The sequence below is a fragment of the Poromitra crassiceps genome (genome assembly GCF_964638095.1).
Source record: "Poromitra crassiceps genome assembly, chromosome: 1".
Lineage (NCBI taxonomy): Eukaryota > Metazoa > Chordata > Actinopteri > Beryciformes > Melamphaidae > Poromitra > Poromitra crassiceps.
In genome coordinates, this window is record NC_139623.1 from 2,668,509 (window position 1) to 2,692,534 (window position 24,026).

The window sequence follows — 24,026 nt, forward strand, 5'->3', positions numbered from 1 at the left end:
CAAGTTAATCTGAATCCCACTCGGTACAAACTGCCCATAGAACAACATCTTGTATTGTCACGTAGCATCAGATCTCAGAGCGAGGCCTTCTTTGATGTGATCGGCGTTTCGGTCATGGCTCTCTAATCCAGTTTCCTATTTGACCCTCGTTCTCAGCTGCGCTCCGCATGTCATTTTCACTAAACAGTTCCCATCCGTCCTCCACAATGGGAGGTTCCATCGGGTTGGCTTGAACGCTAATTGTCGGGGTCAGTGAAAAGTACTTGTGTGCTGCTGGCACCGGAAAGAAGTGCGCGGATGCTCCCAGGCACACCGGCCGAACGGCTGGCTGAAGCGCAGCCAGGGGGATTGTCGCACGGCGTCGTTAAGAGCTGCTGTACGCCGCTCCTGGTTTGCAGAGAGTCCTGGAACGTGGCATTACGTCTCTGTTATCATGAGCTTTAAAACACAGGCTCTGAAATCACTTAGGCAGCAGCTGCTTATTATTACACCAGAGTTTGTCTGTGTGATCTTATCTCATTCAAGAATGTTTTGTGGACTGCCTGGGTAAAGGAAAACAAGAGCTAGACAAGCGGGGAGGCTTATACACTCAGCCACTCGCCAGCTGAAAGCTCAGTTCCACTCTCCCTAAAGGATCTGTAGAGGATCAGCGGCCGTGTGACAGAGAGTGTTATGGGCGGGGCCATGTGACAGAGAGTGTTATGGGCGGGGCCGTGTGACAGAGAGTGTTATGGGCGGGGCCGTGTGACAGAGAGTGTTATGGGCGGGGCCGTGTGACAGAGAGTGTTATGGGCGGGGCCATGTGATAGAGAGTGTTATGGGCGGGGCCATGTGACAGAGAGTGTTATGGGCGGGGCCATGTGACAGAGAGTGTTATGGGCGGGGCCATGTGACAGAGAGTGTTATGGGCGGGGCCATGTGATAGAGAGTGTTATGGGCGGGGCCATGTGACAGAGAGTGTTATGGGCGGGGCCATGTGACAGAGAGTGTTATGGGCGGGGCCATGTGACAGAGAGTGTTATGGGCGGGGCCATGTGACAGAGAGTGTTATGGGCGGGGCCATGTGACAGAGAGTGTTATGGGCGGGGCCATGTGACAGAGAGTGTTATGGGCGGGGCCATGTGACAGAGAGTGTTATGGGCGGGGCCATGTGACAGAGAGTGTTATGGGCGGGGCCGTGTGACAGAGAGTGTTATGGGCGGGGCCGTGTGACAGAGAGTGTTATGGGCGGGGCCGTGTGACAGAGAGTGTTATGGGCGGGGCCATGTGATAGAGAGTGTTATGGGCGGGGCCATGTGACAGAGAGTGTTATGGGCGGGGCCATGTGACAGAGAGTGTTATGGGCGGGGCCATGTGACAGAGAGTGTTATGGGCGGGGCCATGTGATAGAGAGTGTTATGGGCGGGGCCATGTGACAGAGAGTGTTATGGGCGGGGCCATGTGACAGAGAGTGTTATGGGCGGGGCCATGTGACAGAGAGTGTTATGGGCGGGGCTGTGTGACAGAGAGTGTTATGGGCGGGGCCATGTGACAGAGAGTGTTATGGGCGGGGCCATGTGACAGAGAGTGTTATGGGCGGGGCCATGTGACAGAGAGTGTTATGGCCGGGGCCGTGTGACAGAGAGTGTTATGGCCGGGGCCATGTGACAGAGAGTGTCATGGGTGGAAAGCAGGTATGAATACACTTTAACGTGTGCGCTGCGGTGTGATGTCACACCAGGCAAGGCAGGACCAACATGGATATTTACTGTAATAAAAGCCCAGAGTATCTAGAGACAACCTGGTTATTTAAGGACGGCCATGTTAAAGACATCAATTAGATGAAGGGGAATTTAAAGATGCTACTTGTGAAACTGTGTCTCTCAGGATGATGATTAGAAATGAGAAATTTGGAGAGAAATTTAAGGCTATTCTGAAGTGTTTACCCATCTCTGGAGAGAAGGCCATAATTAGAGCCAAACAATAGCAAACTAACTAGAGGTCTTCATGGGTCCGAAAAGTCATACCCGAACCCAAAACCCCGGAAATGTATTACCCAGAACCAAACCGGGCTCATCTATTAGTAGAAAGCTGAGACCCGGACCCATACAGAACAGATAAATGTTGGACCTGGACCCGCAGTCGCTTCTTTTGAATGGAGCCGGGCCCGGGGTCGGACCCTTGGGTATTCGGGGGTTTCACCCGAAGACCTCTAGAAACGACACTTTTTTACACTGTAACTGGGAGCCCGTTTACAGATACACTTGAACTGGTTTCCAAAGAGGCCAGAGAGATGGGTCAACTGCCATTGCAGAGACATAGCTGTCTCTTCAACCATTGCCTTTTAATTATTGTTTGCGTGCACACGTATTACATCCTCAGGTCTTTCAGCAGCTAATGAGTGGTTTGATAGGAGCCATATCTTCTAAGCCATAACTCCGGTGGTACTCATGGGAGATCTTATCAGCCGTCTAGATGCGGGGCCCTCAGCAGCCTCTGCGGGTGTCAACCCACTGCTCCACAGGGAGGATTTGTAGTGACGGTCTTATGTTGCTTCTTGTACGGCCAAATCTGTCGGAATGCGGTGCAGTCGTGCTCTCGCCCCAGTCACATTTCATAATACTTTGGTTGGACTGTAACACACACATAGTAACTGTAACACACACATAGCCACACACACATTCCCGAGCCAAAGCAGATTCTGTCCTTCTGTATCACAGGCGCACTCTGGCTCAAAGCATTACGAGCTGAAAGGCGGCTATCAGAGCCGTCTTTGGTAAGAGAGAGGGTGTTGACGGGGTCGGCGTGAGAGGAAGGCTATGCTCAAAGCTTCCTCTCTGGGGGTGTATTATGGTTTACACTGCAAGGACCCCCCACCCCACGCGTGTGTGCGCACACGCACACACACACACACACACTGGCCGCCAACTCAAATGGCCTTAGCCCTCTGCAGTGTGCTTTAAAACACACAGAAAGCCCCCCACCCCCCCTTCCGCTCCGCTCACTGCCAGCCAGCATGGAAACCCAACTCACCCAGTGCCAGCGTAATGTGCCACTAGAGACTCTCTTGTCGGAGGTAATTTTCTAGATTGCCATTTGTGATTTCTGTTTTATTGCCTTCCTCGTACTGGGAAAATCGCTTCCTGAATCCCATTGTTGTATTTCTCGCTGCTTTGTCACATCTTATTAGGGCTAGAAGTTTCCAGGTGATTGGATGTACCTTTTCCAAGATCGTTCATTTTTAAAGTACATCAGGGGGGAATGTGTTGCGTTGGTGGTGGACAGGAGCCACGCATCGGAAGGCTTGGCCAAATGGGTACCAAGGCTCTGTAAAAGAACTACTCCTTAATACCATGAGCTTAGCTGGCAGCACTGGCAGCTCTCTCTCCCTCTCTCCCTTTCTCCCTCTCTCTCTCTCTCATTCAGAGCTTGTGGGTATTTCCATTGCACATTCTAACCAACAAAAAAGACCAGTTGCTTTTGGCCTTTGAGCTTTACCAAGGGACATTTAATCATCACAGCTTTACTAACCACACTTTCAGATTTGCCAGACAATACAATGGACCCACCAAACCAAGCCAGCTGCTCCCAGGACATCACGACCAGACATAGAGACATGGAGTGTGATTTTTATTAATTTTTTTCCTCTCAAAACACTGCATAATTGTGCATACTATTGGGAGTGGATAGATAGGCTGTCTGCGTTCGACCACTGTCTGAAGCCTGAGCTGTCTAGCCGTGTTTCCATCAACGTATTTTGATGTGGATTTTGAAGTATCGCATTAGAAAAGGTTGATGGAAACGTTACAATTTGAAAAAACATCCTCAATTTCACAAAAAGTTTTTATGCTTGCTTGAGGTGGTTTTTTGAAAAACAGTTGATGCGTAAAATGGGAGATAGAAACACCTTTATCGAATAAGTTCTGACAAATTAATGCTGAGCAAATTAACTCACATGACTGTGTAGCTGGACCCTGTGTTGCCACAGCTGGCAGCTTGCAATGTGTTCTGCTGCAAAATGTTGTTCTAGATCCAACAAACAGCCTGTGATAATCCTGCTAAATGTTGTTCTAGATCCAACAAACAGCCGATAATCATGCTAAATGTTGTTCTGGACCCAAAAGCTCTCACTCCGTCCCTAAAATGCCTTTTATGTGGTGACTCCCAACCGTTTGGTGCTTCTCGTTCCCAGATATACAATATGGCGAGTGTCACATAATGGGATTTCCCCTGTGATATTGGCCGTAAGTAACACATTTACTCATCACCGCCAGAAATATAGAAAAACGGCCACCAGCAGACAAGCTCTCTCTCTCTCTCTCTCTCTCTCTCTCTCTCTCTCCCTCTCTCTCTCTCTCTCTCTCTTTCTCCCTCTCCCTCTCTCTCTCTCTCTCTCTCTCTCTTGTCTCACCCCCGGGCACACACACAACCTACTTATTCGCTTAACAGCCATTGCTGGAAATGCACCTGATTTGAATTTAATTTCAGACTTTTCAAAAGTTTGCTTAGAATTTGCGCAAAACCTGAATTGAAACACGGCTTGCGTCTTGTGTATTGTGTCTTGTGTGTATGCTGGAAGTGGCCGAGCAGATTCAGGAGCTGCCTGCTGTATCTACAGTAGGTGTATCTATAGTAGTAGGCATGTGTTCCTTGGAGTGAATAGGCCAGGAGGAGCGCTGACACTGCTGACTGTCATCTCTGCTCTCTCTCTGGGAGATCCGGACTGACAGGAACACCACTTCTGTTTCACCTAGCTCCATGTCGGCGTGCAGAGGAGCACCCATGTGGAAAAAACAGCACGGAGAGAGTTGGGAAGAACATGGCAGCTGTGGCCTTTGCCATGAACTCCTGCCATCCGCAGCTCCACACGACATGGCTGGGTGGCAGCGAGCAAGCCAAAGCTTCCATGTCAGCCAAACCCGGGGCCTAGAGAGTAGGTCAGAGCTGTTCAACTCCGCTTGGAGGCCAGGGATGGAAAAATGGGTCTTGTTTTCCCCCTTCACACTGCCAGGCCTTTTACGGCATGGACACTCGTGCTGCGCAACATCAGGCCTGCGTAGCTTTCCGGAGGAGCCTGTGCCTCTCTCAGTGGACTGATGACTGGTTTGACAACACCTCCCCCAGCCCAAATATCACGAAAGACCCTGTCTGGAACACCAAGAGATTCATCAATCTTCACCAAATGATTCAGCACCCCTTTCTTGACGCAGTGAATATTCATGTAAATAAATGGAGTGATTACACATGGCCCTGTCAGCCTGTTGAGGTACAGCGTTTGACTGAAGATGACACGAGGGTTTGAGTGTCCATGATCAAAATCGGCGGGTTCTCTATCCAGACCACAGCAGACAGAGGGACCGGCCTCTGCCAAGCATGCACGATTAGATCACAAGCGACGCTCGGTGACTCATCTCTAAACTTCAAATACACTTGACACGAAAACCACATAAAATTCAAGTGCAAAAGCAAACCGAAAGAAGAAGAAAAAAATGGCAAGTATTGCAGTGATATGAGTAACGGTGGAACTGATGCAGTGCTGACAACATCACACCCCCATGCAGCCACTTTAGTGGGAGCCTTTGAAATTCCTCTCAGAGCTGAAACATAAGGATTTCCCCTCCTCCGTCCATAATATAACATGCGCCCAGAACCAGGCCGGGAGATAATGATGATAATACGTTTAAGTCCCAGGAACACTGGGCCTTCGATGGGATCTGATGACCTCATTATTTCTCATTAGTCTCCCTGAGGCGCCTAGATGAAGACTTTAAAGGTGGTCCAGAGGTTAATCCCATAGGGAGAGTGAACCCGCTCCCCTGTATCTGTGTCTGGAGCCTGCGGCTGCTGGACAGGCTGCCCGCTTGCCTAACTGCCGACATGGCTGACCGACTGGACGTCCAACTGGCCGGTGGCCACTAGAGCCTCTCCAGTATCACCACAATCCCGCTCCGTCCCCCAGATAGCCCAGTGTTGTCCCAGATAGCCTCCTGCCTGATAACCTGACAGAGGGATATAACTGTCATGGTGATCCCTCCCCACCCACCTCTCTCTCTGATGACCTCTGACCCTCAAGCCTTGCCTCCCTACATTCTAACTCCCATGGAGCCATATTGATGTGCCACCCACCTCATCTGTCTCGCAGAGTGACGTTATTGCTTATCTTGTATTTAGAAAATAACTTTTTACTAGCATTTACCACATTGTCGGAGTAGGTCTGATATTGAAATCAAAACTGACGTTTCAGTCAAAATGTTGTAAGTCAAGCGCTAGCGCCACTAGCGCTAGAGAATATGTAACACATCTGGGTTGCTTGTATTTATTGTCAATAACTGAAGATTGCACAACAAGCCAGTGCTTGAGAGTACTGCCAGATGTTCTTGTTCCCCCCTCTTTCGCCTTTAGTTTTTGTGTTTGGGAGCTAAAAGTCTCTCAGGTGATGACAGGCCTGGGAAGTGTGAAGGGTAAAAGGCAGCTTTGTGCTTTCCAATTAGCTCTGTGATTTATCATCTCGCTCCCTGTATTGGGCTTGACTCGTATCAAAACCCAGATCCAGTTTCACACGCGGAACAAAGTAGATAGGAGGCAGAGCTAGAGGCGAAGTACATCCTGTCTCTGTGTGGCCTTACCTCCCCTAGACTCACACATTCCACGCCAAAACCTCTGCAGCGCTGCGTAACTCTACCAGCCATCCATGTTGATCAAAAACAAGGTATGTTGAGATATATGTTAGAGCATAACATGGAGGAAGTGTGTAAAGGAGAAGGTGGGTGTGTCTGCATTGCATAATGTTATATTTTACTAGGCCTTCCTGTTTAGTTCTGTCACCAGAGAAGTGACATCCAAAAACATGAAACCCAGTGTTTCATAGTTTCTCATGCACCGATTCTGAGCAATATCCAGTAGGATACCCTGTCTAATACTGATACTAATACTACTAATAATCATAATAAACCAGTGGTTCCCAACCTTTGGATATATATATATATATATATATATATATATATATATATATATATATATATATATATATATATACATATATATATATATATATTCTTTTACACCACACTCAATTTGAAACTGCCGAAGAGAATTAGGGCCACATGTGAAACATTTATTTAAGTTCTGAGTTTAAGTCAGGATTCTGAGAACGAATTCTGAATTCTGAAAATAAAGTTAGAATTCTGAGTATAATGTCAGAATTCTGGAAAGAAAAGAGAAAAGAGAAAAGAGAAAAAAGAGAGTAAGATTTCTGAGGGGTGGAAATCAGAAGACTTCTTAGATTAAAGTCAGAATCTGAGTTTAATGTCAGAATTCTGAGAAACAAGTCAGAATTGTCAGATTAAAGTCAGAATTCGGAGGAAAAAAGTCATCATACTGTTAAATGTGACATCATTGATGATGTCACTGATGATGTCAACGATGATTTTTGTGGCGTCAAAATGGGGTCACAATCCCAAAAAGTTGGGAGCCCCTGTAATACACTATTTATGTAGCATTAACTACCAGTAAGTGCTTCACAGGAAGGCATGAAAGCAATCAAATACATACAGTAATGAGCTAAAAATAAGAGATAATAAGCAGGTGGAAACACAATATTAAAATGAATTGAGGATGGATGGATGGACTAAAAACAATTAGATAAAACAATGATGATGGAACCCAGGGATTACTACCTAGATTATTTTAGATGAGCTATTATCTGTTTGCTGCTGTACCTCCCTGCTTGAGCCAAACATTTGATATGGTCAGCGTATCTCATGTTTCAGAATGTGGAATACAGGGTCAGCAGTGAAGTGGGTGCATCTCCAGCCATATCTGATTGGTATGCTTGTGTGTGTGTGTGTGTGTGTGTGTGTGTGTGTGTGTGTGTGTGTGTGTGTGTGTGTGTGTGTGCGTGCGTGCGTGCGTGCGTGCGTGCGTGCGTGCGTGTGTGTGTGTGTCCATGGTTTGTTTAGACTGGTCGGGAAAGCGTGAGACCAGAGTGAGTGGGCAGAGGCCATACTTTAGGGTTCAAAGTGAAGCGGGGAGGGACCCCCTCGTTTTGGAGGAATGTCGAGGAGGAGGCCTGATGGTTAGCTGGAGATGGTGTAATTAAGGGGCGTGATTGTGAGAACCCTGTAAGGGTCACAGATAAAAGAGCAGCCCTCAGCCTCTCTGCCTCTCTCACATGTGGAAAATCACAGTAACTCACACGTTTACCCCGGCGAGAAACACGGCACGCACTAATACGGGGTTGCGTTCCTATCGGAGACACAATCAGAGGAGCAGATGCCGCCCTACCTGGGAAGCCTCGGCGAGCGGAGGAGGGAGACGGTGGCTGTTGGTTATAGATTTGCGGCGAGCCTATTGGGCAATCAGGCCACATAGAGCTTCTGAGGAGTGTCATCAATTAAGACAGCTCTGGGAGGCTCCTTCTAATCATGTGGGCCCATGCGTCGGCCCGTTGGTGTGGTTGGTGTAATTTGGCCCTGCTGCCTGACGTGCTATTTGCAGAGTAAGAGCTTGGTGACACATTGCCGTGTGTCATGTGGAGTGGCAGGGTGTGGCGCGGGAGGAGAAGTGTGCCGTTGTGTTTTGCTCGGTAAATGCATCAGCATTTGTTTGACAAGGGAGCACAATGTGTGGGTTGTACCCTTCCCCAACACACCTTACCCCTTTTAAATCATAGCCAAAACCCCACCTTACCCCTTTCAAATCATAGCCAAAACCCCACCTTACCCCTTTCAAATCATAGCCAAAACCCCACCTTACCCCTTTCAAATCATAGCCAAAACCCCACCTTACCCCTTTCAAATCATAGCCAAACCCCCACCTTACCCCTTTCAAATCATAGCCAAAACCCCACCTTACCCCTTTCAAATCATAGCCAAAACCCCACCTTACCCCTTTCAAATCATAGCCAAAACCCCACCTTACCCCTTTCAAATCATAGCCAAACCCCACCTTACCCCTTTCAAATCATAGCCAAAACCCCACCTTACCCCTTTCAGATCATAGCCAAAACCCACCTTACCCCTTTCAAATCATAGCCAAAACCCACCTTACCCCTTTCAAATCATAGCCAAAACCCCACCTTACCCCTTTCAAATCATAGCCAAACCCCACCTTACCCCTTTCAAATCATAGCCAAAACCCACCTTACCCCTTTCAAATCATAGCCAAAACCCACCTTACCCCTTTCAAATCATAGCCAAAACCCACCTTACCCCTTTCAAATCATAGCCAAAACCCCACCTTACCCCTTTCAAATCATAGCCAAAACCCCACCTTACCCCTTTCAAATCATAGCCAAAACCCCACCTTACCCCTTTCAAATCATAGCCAAAACCCCACCTTACCCCTTTCAAATCATAGCCAAAACCCACCTTACCCCTTTCAAATCATAGCCAAACCCCACCTTACCCCTTTCAAATCATAGCCAAAACCCCACCTTACCCCTTTCAAATCATAGCCAAAACCCCACCTTACCCCTTTCAGATCATAGCCAAAACCCACCTTACCCCTTTCAAATCATAGCCAAAACCCACCTTACCCCTTTCAAATCATAGCCAAAACCCCACCTTACCCCTTTCAAATCATAGCCAAACCCCACCTTACCCCTTTCAAATCATAGCCAAAACCCACCTTACCCCTTTCAAATCATAGCCAAAACCCACCTTACCCCTTTCAAATCATAGCCAAAACCCACCTTACCCCTTTCAAATCATAGCCAAAACCCCACCTTACCCCTTTCAAATCATAGCCAAAACCCCACCTTACCCCTTTCAAATCATAGCCAAACCCCACCTTACCCCTTTCAAATCATAGCCAAAACCCACCTTACCCCTTTCAAATCATAGCCAAAACCCACCTTACCCCTTTCAAATCATAGCCAAAACCCCACCTTACCCCTTTCAAATCATAGCCAAAACCCCACCTTACCCCTTTCAAATCATAGCCAAAACCCACCTTACCCCTTTCAAATCATAGCCAAAACCCACCTTACCCCTTTCAAATCATAGCCAAAACCCCACCTTACCCCTTTCAAATCATAGCCAAAACCCCACCTTACCCCTTTCAAATCATAGCCAAAACCCACCTTACCCCTTTCAAATCATAGCCAAAACCCACCTTACCCCTTTCAAATCATAGCCAAAACCCCACCTTACCCCTTTCAAATCATAGCCAAAACCCCACCTTACCCCTTTCAAATCATAGCCAAACCCCACCTTACCCCTTTCAGATCATAGCCAAACCCCACCTTACCCCTTTCAGATCATAGCCAAACCCCACCTTACCCCTTTCAAATCATAGCCAAACCCCACCTTACCCCTTTCAGATCATAGCCAAACCCCACCTTACCCCTTTCAAATCATAGCCAAACCCCACCTTACCCCTTTCAAATCATAGCCAAAACCCCACCTTACCCCTTTCAAATCATAGCCAAAACCCACCTTACCCCTTTCAAATCATAGCCAAACCCCACCTTACCCCTTTCAAATCATAGCCAAACCCCACCTTACCCCTTTCAAATCATAGCCAAAACCTGGAGGATCCACAGAAGCCGGGCCAACTTTGCGATCATGAACCGTCATTCATATGTATGAAAAACGGCACTTCCTAATATGGAAACAAGCAAAGGTTGGCACAGTGTGGATTGATAAGGCAGCATTTTATGAATAGCATTCAGAGACATAGTGGGATGCATATTCTTCCTCTTGCAGAATACCCTTAGTTGAGAACATGTGAGCGCTTATGTTGTACGCAGACTGTTTTCTTGGCCGTGTTGAAAGAGGTCAGTGTGAGGTAATGCTTCACCATCCCTGCTGTCCTATTTTCACACTGTTCATTTGCTTGCTACAGTACGGGAAGAAAACATCTCTTTCAGGCAAAACAAGTTTGCTGAAATACAGCACAGCTGAAATACAGAATACAGCACAGCTGAGATACAGAATACAGCACAGCTGAAATACAGAATACAGCACAGCCCTGGAGAGAAATGACTCACAGGGCATCGATGGCTTTTTTGCGGGAGAGACGGTATAATCCTTTCAAGAACCCCTTCCCCAAACCCCTTAGCTCTCGATCAACTCCAGATGAGAGGGGTGTAAACTGCACTGCGGCTCAGACCCTGATGACTCTCCTCTCTCCCTCCTCCTCCAGGGTGCAGGATAGATAACTGACTCCTCTCTCCCTCCTCCTTCTCCAGGGTGCAGGATAGAGAACTGACTCCTCTCTCCCTCCTCCTTCTCCAGGGTGCAGGATAGATAACTGACTCCCCTCTCTCCCTCCTCCTCCTCCAGGGTGCAGGATAGAGAACTGACTCCTCTCTCCCTCCTCCTTCTCCAGGGTGCAGGATAGATAACTGACTCTCCTCTCTCCTTCCTCCTTCTCCAGGGTGCAGGATAGATAACTTACTCCTCTCTCCCTCATCCTCCTCCAGGGTGCAGAATAGAGAACTGACTCTCCTCTCTCCCTCCTCCTTCTCCAGGGTGCAGAATAGAGAACTGACTCTCCTCTCTCCCTCGTCCTCCTCCAGGGTGCAGGATAGATAACTGACTCCCCTCTCTCCCTCCTCCTCCTCCAGGGTGCAGGATAGATAACTTACTCCTCTCTCCCTCATCCTCCTCCAGGGTGCAGAATAGAGAACTGACTCTCCTCTCTCCCTCGTCCTCCTCCAGGGTGCAGTATAGATAACTGACTCCCCTCTCTCCCTCCTCCTCCTCCAGGGTGCAGGATAGATAACTTACTCCTCTCTCCCTCCTCCTTCTCCAGGGTGCAGGATAGACAACTGACTCTCCTCTCTCTCTCCTCCTCCTCCAGGGTGCAGGATAGAGAACTGACTCTCCTCTCTCCCTCCTCCTTCTCCAGGGTGCAGGATAGATAACTTACTCCTCTCTCTCTCCTCCTTCTCCAGGGTGCAGGATAGAGAACTGACTCTCTTTTCTCCCTCCTCCTTCTCCAGGGTGCAGGATAGAGAACTGACTCTCCTCTCTCTCTCCTCCTCCTCCAGGGTGCAGAATAGAGAACTGACTCCTCTCTCCATCCCCCTTTTCAGGGTGCACGATAGAGAACTGTCTCTCCTCTCTCTCTCTCTCTCTCTCTCCTCCTCCTTCTCCAGGGTGCACGATAGAGAACTGTCTCTCCTCTCTCTCTCTCTCTCTCTCTCTCTCTCTCTCTCTCCTCCTCCTTCTCCAGGGTGCAGGATAGAGAACTGACTCTCCTCTCTCCCTCCTCCTCCTCCTCCTCCAGGGTGCAGGATAGAGAACTGACTCTCCACTCTCTCTCCTCCTCCTCCAGGGTGCAGGATAGAGAACTGACTCTCCACTCTCTCTCCTCCTTCTCCAGGGTGCAGGATAGAGAACTGACTCTCCTCTCTCCCTCCTCCTTCTCCAGGGTGCAGGATAGAGAACTGACTCTCCACTCTCCCTCCTCCTCCTCCTCCTCCTCCAGGGTGCAGGATAGAGAACTGACTCTCCACTCTCCCTCCTCCTCCTCCTCCTCCAGGGTGCAGGATAGAGAACTGACTCTCCACTCTCTCTCCTCCTCCTTCTCCTCCAGGGTGCAGAATAGAGAACTGACTCTCCACTCTCCCTCCTCCTCCTCCTCCTCCTCCTCCAGGGTGCAGGATAGAGAACTGTCTCTCCTCTCTCTCTCTCCTCCTCCTCCAGGGTGCAGGATAGAGAACTGACTCTCCTCTCTCCCTCCTCCTCCTCCTGCTCCTCCTCCTCCAGGGTGCAGGATAGAGAACTGTCTCTCCTCTCTCTCTCTCCTCCTCCTCCAGGGTGCAGGATAGAGACCTGACTCTCCTCTCTCTCTCCTCCTTCTCCAGGGTGCAGGATACATGTAGATAACTGACTCTCCACTCTCTCTCCTCCTCCTCCAGGGTGCAGGATAGAGAACTGACTCTCCTCTCTCTCTCCTCCTTCTGCAGGGTGCAGGATAGAGAACTGTCTCTCCTCTCTCTCTCTCCTCCTTCTGCAGGGTGCAGGATAGAGACCTGACTCTCCTCTCTCTCTCCTCCTTCTCCAGGGTGCAGGGTAGATAACTGACTCTCCACTCTCTCTCCTCCTCCTCCAGGGTGCAGGATAGAGAACTGACTCTCCTCTCTCTCTCCTCCTTCTGCAGGGTGCAGGATAGAGAACTGACTCTCCTCTCTCTCTCCTCCTTCTGCAGGGTGCAGGATAGAGAACTGCGAGTCCTGCTTCAGTAAAGACTTCTGCACCAAGTGCAAGTCGGGATTTTACCTACACAAAGGGCGCTGCTTTGAGAAGTGCCCCGAGGGCTTTGCCCCGCTCGAGGACACCATGGAGTGTGGAGGTAAGCGAAACAACACAGATCTGCACGTAAACTGCAAAGAATGAAGAGAAGTCAGGTCTTCTAGACCAGTGGTCCTCATCCCTGTCCCCTCTCTAGTTGAAGGTGTGCTAATCCATGCATTGAGTATAGTAACCAACCAATATGCAGGTTTACACTTTAGCAGCTCATTGAACTGATGAACCCACCTTGAACCAGAGCACCTGTAATAATCACCTTCATCAATGAAATGAGCTGCTGTAGTGTTTGGTTGGGATGCACATCAGCAGGATCTGATTGGATCATGATGGCACATGATCCTTTTACACTTTGCTTCACCTGTACACAGTATTCTGCAACTTCCCAGTAGGCCTGCTTGTTTTTGAAAGTACAAGTAGGGCAAAGGGGACCACACACAAAGAGGTTATAGCATCTAGTAAAGCTCCTTCACCCCGTAGTAAAGCTTGACCTGGGGTCTCTGAGTTGCCTCTAAATGGTACTCTGCTGTCGTTTCATGGCACCTCTCTCTCTCTCTCTCTCTCTCTCTCTCTCCAGAGGGCTGTGAGGTGGGCCAGTGGAGTGAATGGGGATCCTGCACCAGGAGAAACAAAACGTGTGGCTTCAAGTGGGGTCTGGAGACCCGGACGCGGCACATTGTAAAGAAGCCACCCAAGGACACAATACCCTGTCCCACCATCGCTGAGTCCAGGAGGTGCAAAATGGCCATGAGGCACTGCAGGAGAGGTAAGGAGCATATGGGTGTGGGTGTCTTCTGTCTCTCACATCTAACTCCATCCACATTTCAAGTTTAAATTCTAGTGACTCGTTTAATTGTTTAATTGTTTATTGTGGATCCCATTAGTCTACACCAAAGGTGAGACTACTCTTCCTGGGGTCCAAACACGTAAAATACAAACATAAAAAGTCCAAAAGCATTGGAGTAAAAACAACACAACAAAAATAAATAAAAACAAACAAAAAAACAAGTGAGTCAAGGCTCACTCAATATTCATGTCAATTACATATTAACAGTATCAACTCTTCTCATAAACAAAATAAATGTATCGGTCTTCCTGAGTAATTGCACCAGCAAAAACACTTATCCTGACCTTATTTTTACCATACTCACAAGAAACCATCGTATTATAATTGAAATACTTGATTACAATACATACCGTAATACAAATTCCTTACATGTTGCACAATTAACAAATCAGTAAATCAAAGACCAAAATCTATCTTATTATTCATAACTGCAATTTTTTACTTTTTTTTTTTAAACATAAACTTGTCTTAAAGAAAACAGCCCACTGGTCCCATGGGGGAAACAATTCCCGCTCGTACACTTCCACCTGTCTCATTGAGCCCATGCGCCTTGCTTCTTCCCAGCCTCTCCCAGGCTTCTTTTTTCACCCTCTGTTTTTTCTTCTGGGGTGCACAGTGGCGTCTTTTTCCATGGCGGCCCCGTTCAAGCCAAGCTTTCTCTGAGGTAGATTTTTCTCTCTCTTTGCCATCTCCTCTCCCCTCTTCAGTGGAATTCTTCAAAGTGCGAGCTGCAGGTTTCCTCAATGGCCGTCTCTGTTTCCTCCCGTCAGTTTGAAAGATATTTGCGGTGCACACAGCATGTATGTCAGCCATTAAATGAGAAGTCAAATCTGGAAATATTTTTTGTGTAAATACAGCTTGGGAAATATTTTTTTCAGGGAGTAATCCATTTTTCTCAGATGATCCAAACTCACCATTCGTGGGGGATGGCCTCATCCCGCAGTGCTTTTCAACAGGATGTCTTCTCCTTTAATGTACTTTTACTTCTCCCATAAACTTTGTATTAGGATGGGCCGACTGTTTGAAATATTTTACTCGCCAAATAAGGAAGTAATTACAGATATATAATTGGCAGATATCACTCAAGCTGACAGAAGGAAAAAAAGAAGACATTGTTTTACTGAAGGAGGAAAATATTCTAACCTCGAGGATTTTCCTCCATCTTTGGCCTGGTGTGTTGAAGCTGAGTATCATTTAGTGAGGTGGTGAGAGAATAAATAAACTTGAAATAAACCATGATAGTTTCTCATATTTCAGCAATAGCAAGGCAGGCAGTGCTGTCTGGGTTGGAAACTGTGATTCTATGGCACATTTAGTTCGTAAAGCCCTGTCCTGTTTTTCAGGGAAATTCTCCCCCGCCCCCTTCCTGATTCTGCTGTGCCTGCTTGACCTTTTCCAAGACATTTTATGATCTTCTTTAATTAAAATCTGGCATTGTTGCGCATGGTTACTGGCATCAATTATCCCAAGCATGAAGTCACTGATGGGGAATTGGTGAGAAGTCTTAATTGAGCGCATAGCAGAACTACTCTTCTGCAATCCTTTAGAGACCAACTGCAGGCTCCCCACGTCTTATAGCTCCTGCTCCCTGGTGCTGTGGCCGTTGTAAACTTCTCAGTGCCATCCCAGTCTAGCTCCCATTCCAGGGACTGAGTTATGTCTCTGTGGAAGAGCAGTGGTCTCACTTGTGTGGTTAAAAGCTGAGTGTCAAAGTGCCAGTGTGTGTGTATGTGTGTGTGTGTGTGTGTGTGTGTGTGTATGTGTGTGTGTGTGTGTGTGTGTGTGTGTGTGTGTGTGTGTGTGTGTGTGCGTGCGCGCGTGCGTGCGCGCGTGCGTGCGTTTGTGTGTGTCTTAAGACTCTTTGGGCTTATGAAGTGCAGTGGTGGCTTGTTTAATAAAGGTGAATTTCAGTCTTAGGCGTGCGTTGTTAATTCCCCACACCGCTCGAGCGCCAGTGAAAAATCCTCACTTGGCAAAAGCCTGTGAAATGGTACACTCGCCTGTTCAAATAAATACAATGTTCAAATGTGAGCCGTCGAAGCGGAGCGGAATGAAGAAGTCAAAAAAGAAACACTTCATAGATCCGGCGACAGAGATCATAGATCTGTTGGAGTCGGACCGACCAACATTGTAAAATAACCACTTCCCATGAGTGATAATAAAGCGTCATCGGGCCACCCTGTGGAATGCAGGTGACCAGGAAGTGACCAGGAAGTGGTCAAAGCCTGTGGGTGAAGATCAAGAGGTTCAGGGAAGGGCCTCGTTACGGCCGGGTTCATTATGAAATACCTCACTAGTTGACCTTTTAAATGAGTACAGATCCCAGGGACTTTGCAAGTTTGGCCCCCAGTGCTACTTGAAAATAGACGGCTTTGCAACACAACATGGCAAATTTAATCTTTCAGGTTTTTGTGTTTCAAGTAAAAACCTAAATATAGCAAGTGTCAAAGAAGTGTAAACTCTGAACAATCACGTGGAACTTGAGTACAGTGTCTATTGAAAAATGACAATTTTATCTATAGTTCACTTCCCACTGGACACCAGACACCAGTATTTAAGATGAGCATTGGATTATGTAACTGCAGACCGTAAAGATGCTATGGATTAAATGGAGACAGGAACCAAGGGGGGGAAACGGAGGCGGGGGCAGTATGTAGGTATACTATTTATGGCAGTGTTTTATCTGATCATCCCGGCTTGCATTACTACGTTTCTACGCATTTCAATGACACTGGACGTCATTTACAGATCCATGTCTCCCAGCTTAACCCCGATTGCACAAGGACAATGCAAATGATCTTTCTCTTCCACTGTCTGTCTGCCAAGACATAATCCCTCTGTAAAATACGTATACATGAGGAGGGAAAGTCAAGCCCAGATAATGTCAAGAAGAGAAGCATTTTTCACGGCAAACATGCAGAGTGCTGTAAACCGTGTCTGATGCGTTCCGTACAACGCGTCGATCACGATGCCTTCCATACAACGCGCCCATCAGCATAAACACCCTCCTATCTCCGTTCCACTGCTGGCATTCATTTGCTGTCCTCAGCTGGTGTTGCCATAACAGCAGTGTCCTGATAACATACTCTGTCACGAGCATTGTTTCCATCCAACTGTCAACCAAATTTCACGGCAAACTTTGGAAGTGTTGCAAAAGATAACATGGGAATTAGGTGCTTTCCATCAGCAGGGGAGCAGGGAGTAAATTAGATTCCCCAATGTAAAAAATAAACACACATCCATGAGAAAAATGGAAAGAGTCTTTCAAGAATTAATGACTATCAAGTGTCAAGTTCAAGTTTAGTTTATTTGCCATTTGCATAGAAACTTACATTAAAATGCATTGGAATTCTTGTTCACAAGCCACACCTCCATCGTGGTATGAAAAAGAGAAACACAAATACAGAGAGCACATGACAGACACTTAACATGGTAGACATGGATACATTCAGCATGTCGACACAGTGCATGGTAAAAGTATAAAATATGATTATAAGAAGGCGACGTAATAAAGTGCTGTTATGCCATAATGGCACGCTTGCATAGTGCAAAAATAAGAAAAAATAAAAGGATAAAATAATAAAATAGTACAGTAATAGCAGCAGATCTAAAAAAATAAAATAAAATAAAATAACAGATTAAAACAAAAAGGTGCAATTGTGCTATTTATTCATTTAAGAACCGTACTGCCTCTGGGAAGAAGCTGTTCACCAGTCTGCTTGTACGAACCCTATATTTAGCCTTCCTGTCTGGGGAGCGCTCCCACCGGAAGCATCTGCCCGAAGGAAGTCAGGTGATCAGACCATTTCCTGGGTGACTGGGGTCATCAATTATTTTCTGGGCTCTGTTGCGGCAGCTTTTTGCATATATGTCTCTCACAGAAGGCAGGTCTACTTGCAGGTCTATCTGGAAAGTTGTTACTGTTCTTTAGTGTCAGCTAATGCTTCATATTTCATCTAAGGATGAAAACAAAGAAATGTCTTGGCAGGATTCTAATTCACCAACTAATGGTCATAAAACCCACAATGGGCAAGATATTTGGGAGGCCGTGGTGGACAGATATCTTACAGACATTTCAGAACATCAAAAGCCACTTTTAAACCAAGCCTACATCTTTATTTATCCAGCAAATGTGTCTTTTCCCCCATTGCATTAATAACATAATTGTGTTTATTGAAAACAACAAAACAAAAAACAAAATCTAGTGAGTAGAAAAACTTTTCATTTTTCTTTGCTATATTGAGGAACTTTTATATTTTTTTGTCATTTCCATTCAGTTTTTATAATTGGCTACATCATAATTTTCATGAAAATACTTTGCTGGAACTCTAGAGTCTCTGGAGGACGATGTAAGTCTTGTCTCTTTGCTGGTTTGGCTGGTTTGGATGCCAGGCGGATGGGTGAAATGCTCTGCTAGCCTCTAGATCCCCAGGGTGATGTTCTGATGTTCTGAGCAGGCTATAAACCATGAACACACTTTATTAATAGCTGCTCCAGCACTATCAGCATTGACAGACTGGGTTGCCTTGTGTGCTGATGGGAGAGGAGAGGAAAGGTGAGGAGAGTGATAACACTGCCTGTGTGGAGCCCCTTACAGTTCGATATTGACACCATTAAGTCTTTCCCTCCGGAGACTTTCCAGTATCCCCTGTCACCAGATTCACTGGTTTACAAACTGACATGTGACAAGTGCTTCACTTCTTTCTCCTTCACCTGCCGCACCACATCCGTCCGTATATTTCTTCTCATCTCTTTTCCTTTCTTTCTCTTTGCTTTCTATCTCTCTTTCTCACCCACCCACTCACTCACTTTCTCACTAATCTATTAACAACAGCGGCTTCTGCCATGTCAGTGACATTAGATGTTGTGTAAACAACTTAAAATGTTAAAGCCCTCAAAAAACGCCCACTTAATCTTCATGTAATCCCTGATTTGGGATTTAGAGGGAGTAAAGTCCAACACAAATGCGCCATTGCAACTGCAGGCTAATTTCCTATGGTTTGTAAATCGGCTTCCAGATTCTCAGACGGCACAAAAGTCTTTGTGGTAAGTGACATTAGTGTAGCGCGACTTGCTTGGATCTTTTTGTTCTAAAAATGGACCCATAAAAAGGAGGATAACTCAAAGTCTCCCAGCGAGCGCTTCACGTCTGGCAACTCAAACAAGCACAAAGTAGAGAGCCAAAGTCATGCCCACTACCGGTTTATTCAGACGCACCAAAAGATTTCATCTACCATTCTTTTTTACATTTTTGGTAAAATGCGTATAAAATCGTTTTACCAGGTCAAACCAAATGATTCAGCTATATTTGGAATTACGAGAGACCATAGAACATTTCACTTGGACCAAAACTTAAAAACTGTTTTTTGTATCCACAATTTTCTTTTCTTTTTTTTTTAGTTTTGCTCCAAGTGAAAAGTTCTATGGTCTCTCGTGATTCCGATAGCTGAATCGCTTGGTTTGACCAAGTAAAAAAAAAAAAAATCAGCATTTTACGAAATGTAGATTGAAAAAAGAATGGCGGACGAATTAATGGCTCTGTACGAATGTATGCCTAAACTGGAAGTGGGCGTGACTTTGGTTCTCTATTATCACAGCATGATATTATGGCACAGTAAAGAAAAATGAGCCAGTAAGGAAAACAGCATTGGAACCAGTTTTGGAACTAATATCAGAAAGATATCTTGATTCTGATTTCCCAAAATGACGCACGTATGGACTTTATTGTATCATTTTGTGATATACACTAGTTTTCAATGTTGATGCAGGCTGTCATATCAACATCTATTCAACATCAAAATAGCCATACAAAATATGAGACTGCTATTATCAATAGATGAAGACTCAGTGGCACCCTGGTGACCTCATGGAGAGGTAGCGGGGAGGAGAGAGAGAGGGAAAGTATTGCATTATGTACCTGTAGTGGGAGAGCTAGAGGCCTTGTGGGAGTATTGATCGCCCATGTGTGTGTAACCAGAGAAACCCTCTCTCTCCAAGCCCTCCGTCCCATCATTAATCTTACACTTATACGTCTCATCGCAGGCCCAGGCCCTGAGCACTTGGCTCCAGCCACCGCTAATACCTCATAATTACTGTGTGTGTGTGTGTGTGTGTGTGTGTGCGTGTGCGTGTGTGCGTGTGCATGCGTGTGCGTGTGCATGTGTGTTTGTGCGTGTGTGTGCACGCGCCGCACGTGCGTGTGTGTGTGTGTGTGTGTGTGTGTGTGTGTGTGTGTGTGTGCGTGTGTGTGTGTGCGTGTGTTTGTGCTTGTGTGTGCGTGCGTGTGTGTGTGTGTGTGTGTGTGTGCACACGCTTGCCCACAGTGTGTGTATGTAGTGGAGGGTAATGTCATCTAGTTTACCCACCTAATTGTATCATAGGCGTTGAATTCATGATAATTATTTGAAGGTAGGGTCTTTTTAGGAGAAAAAAACACATAAATGAACACTTTTCAGATGATCACCTACAGTTACTACACCAACATTGAAAACTGTGATGTAGTTGTCTTACAAAGAAAGGGGAAAAAAGATCTCCATCATCTGTTTTAAAACAGTTCCATTATGTATCTCCATTATGTTATTAATTATTCACGACAATCTGGCAGCGCTCCAAAAGACACAATAGGCTACAGTATGTTCAATAATAGTCTCATCATTCAGGTCTCCACAGCATTTTTGCCTTCAAGTCTCAAGTCAAATCAAGTCTCACAGAATACAGACAGCTCTCGTTTTCGCTTGTTCATATTATCTATTATTCTAAGGGTTAATTTTCGGGACAAATAGGACAGGATTTTGGATTCAGGACAACTGCTTGTAATTCGGAACTGTCTTGAATTTTTCAGGACGTCTGGTGACCCTAGCTACTGCAGTATGAGATCTAAAGGCCCTGTCAGGTCTTTGTCTGTAGTTTCAACCATTGGACCTGACAGAAAGGCAGGTAGTTGTTTAGTTTACCCCCGCAAGCACCTACTACAGTTTGGAACAGGGGACCAAAGTGAGCCCAGATCCGCATGGGATCGCCCAGGCCCTGGGAGGATTTGGCTGACTGGTGGGATTTGGGCCAGGTTCTGTCTGAAGCCAGCCTGGTTCTGCGGTGAGTCCACGGTGCTGTGGACCTCCTGGTCCTCGCCGTCTGGGAACCATCTGCTCCGAAAGGCTCTGCTCCTGTAAAACGATGCACTGGGCAACAGTGATTGCCTCAAATCCGCTCTGGAGGAAGCTCAACCGCCTTGTCTGTAACACACACGGTTTGTGACACCAAACAACTGTGGATCTGGCAGCTTCGCCCTGCGTGTGCGTGCACAGCTAATGCGTATGCACGTGTGTATGAGCGTGTGACATACAATTTCGGTGTTTATGGCTGCCGAGCCAAGAGGTTTAAGCTCTGGCGAAGGATGCCATTCTCTTCTGAGCGTTTTAGTTACACACTCAGCATGATCACATCTCAGTCTGGCCTGCGTCTGGTGTGGAAAACCGACATCCAAACACATTTCTGGATGCGTTCTTGTCGTACATAGTCAACCATCAGACCTTTTCTTTTTCTGAGACACTCTTTCAACTGGAGGCTAATTCACGGAGCGTGCTCTTCTTATCTCAACAGAGGAACTCATAGTGCAGCTTGTCCAAAAGCCAAACAACAATCTAGCGCTGCTTTCTGAATGCTACCCAAAGCACTTGGGAACAGAGGTTTGAATTTCTACTCCCATCATGTATTTATCTCATTATTCCAATGAATGTTCCCCGGGTGTTCTCTGCGGGTCATCGGGGCTTTGGGATGGCGAGAGTGGGTTTTGACGAGATGACGAGTCGCCGTTCTGATTTCTGGAGTGGAATGACGGGTGGTGATTAACTGCGATCTCTGGCCTGGCTAATATCACGGACAATCCGGATCAGTTCTTCCCGCCAGCGGGAGAGGAGTGAGGAGCGTTTTCCCAGGACAGAAGGAGAGCACTAATTGGCTGCCGCCCTGTCAGAGTGATTATGTCTGCCTCACACTGCAGCCTGTTGTGACTGGGGGAGCCATGGGGGAGCCATGGCTTAATCTTCATTTAATAAGGCCGCTCCATGGGGGCTGACACAGTAGCCGCGAAGAGGGCCTTAGAAGTACCCCACCTCCTACAGACCTGGATGGATGGATTGGCCGCGGCCTGGCTCTGGACACTGGATTCAAATTGGCCTCTCACTGGGACACCAGTTGCATTCATTTGGATATCATCTCAAGATCAAACGCCACTCCAATCTCATCATGAAAACTCTTGGAAATGTTGCAAACAGAAGCATGTTGATGATTTCCGCATGGCTGGTGCGCCTGCGAAACTGTAAAGCTGAGATGACAGAGTGTTTTGGAAGCATATCAGTGTGCTGTCGTGAGGAAAAATGAGAACGAGGAATATGGGAGAAGAGGAAAGACATCAACCTGTCATTGACTTGGCCAGGTCTCCAGCGTCCCAGGGCCAATGGCACTTATGGTCACCACTGCGGTCACAGTCACAAATTAACGCAAGTTCTGTTTCGGCTATCACCGCCATACTTGCACATCTCTGCCGTAGATTATTCACTTTTTTCAACCCCTCGTGCGCTTATGTGCTCATGTTTCACATGTTTCCTAACTGGATGAAAATTGATTATCTAAGCTCATGTCTGGACAGCCAATCAACACTTGGTTTACGCTGATCTTCTCTGACCAAAATCCTCGTTTAATTTTCTGCCTCTCATGCATTTTAGCTGTGTTAAATCTTCCACCGGAGGAGAAAGTCATTACCAGTGTTCTCTGCCTGGTACATTCCTTATTGGGGGGGAGGACGAGGTTGGAAGAAGGAGGAGGAGGAGGGGGGTCTCTGATTAACTTCCCACTAAGTGCCCCCGCTCCCTGACCAAAATAAATATGGCTGCTGTCATTTTGTCAGCAACTGTCTTCAGAGAGCAATATTCGAAACACCCCATGATCCTGCTGGCTTTTATATGGAGAATCCATCGTCATACCACAGGCATGAGCCATAAACATGTGGAGGCCTTTCAAAGACCAGGGGGTGGAGGGATAGAAGAGGGGATGGAAGGGGGGAGGTGGAGGAGGAGGGGTCAGTCGTGCTCACTGGGGCTCCATACTCCACATTATTGTCATCTGGTCTTTTCCAAGCAGGAAGAGAGAGAGGAGGGGTGTGAGTGAGGGTATTTTTTTTCTCACTCCTTGTCCCAGTTGAGTTGTGGCTTTAGTGAACTGCGTTTTGAAGACTCGTGTACACGCATTAGATAAGGCCGTCCTCTTTGTTGTTCCACTCACTCTGATTTGCACATTGGAATGGTGTCATGGCGTTATATACAGGCTAGCGTGTATACACAGATATCTTCTTTCTTTGAATAGATAGTTGAGACAATGGCCATCCATCCATGGGCCTTGAGGTAACTCTTGTTGTGATTTGGCGCTATATAAATATAAAATTGATTGATTGATTCACCTGCATCATTTCGTGAAATCGGGATCTAAATACCTTTGGGTTTGGCTTGACTTTGAACTTGTCCACCTCTGTTCTGTAAAATACTTGCTGTTTTCTTGGGATGGTGTGATTTTTGTTTCGGTTCTGCTCCAATCATCTCAATGACTTTAAAGCTTCACAAAGGCACAGATGTACCGAGGATCTGTAAGCCAGTTACAACACTGCGTTGGTTGCAGGATCTGTAAGCCAGTTACAACACTGCGTTGGTTGCAGGATCTGTAAGCCAGTTACAACACAGCGTTGGTTACAGGATCTATAAGCCAGTTACAACACTGCGTTGGTTACAGGATCTGTAAGCCAGTTACAACACTGCGTTGGTTACAGGATCTATAAGCCAGTTACAACACTGCGTTGGTTACAGGATCTGTAAGCCAGTTACAACACTGCGTTGGTTACAGGATCTGTAAGCCAGTTACAACACTGCGTTGGTTACAGGATCTGTAAGCCAGTT

General features: G+C 46.6%; 1 protein-coding gene across 1 annotated transcript in view; it reads left to right on the forward strand.

Moving 5' to 3' along the window:
* Positions 1–24,026, forward strand: part of rspo2 (R-spondin 2) — a gene marked incomplete at its 3' end in the record, with an annotated part of 101,212 nt that overhangs the window by 57,251 nt on the left and 19,935 nt on the right. Inside the window, exons 4-5 of the mRNA XM_083648950.1 lie at positions 13,138–13,281; positions 13,813–14,001. Coding sequence (XP_083505076.1) covers positions 13,138–13,281; positions 13,813–14,001 — 333 coding nt within the window. The remainder of the gene's footprint in view (positions 1–13,137; positions 13,282–13,812; positions 14,002–24,026) is intronic.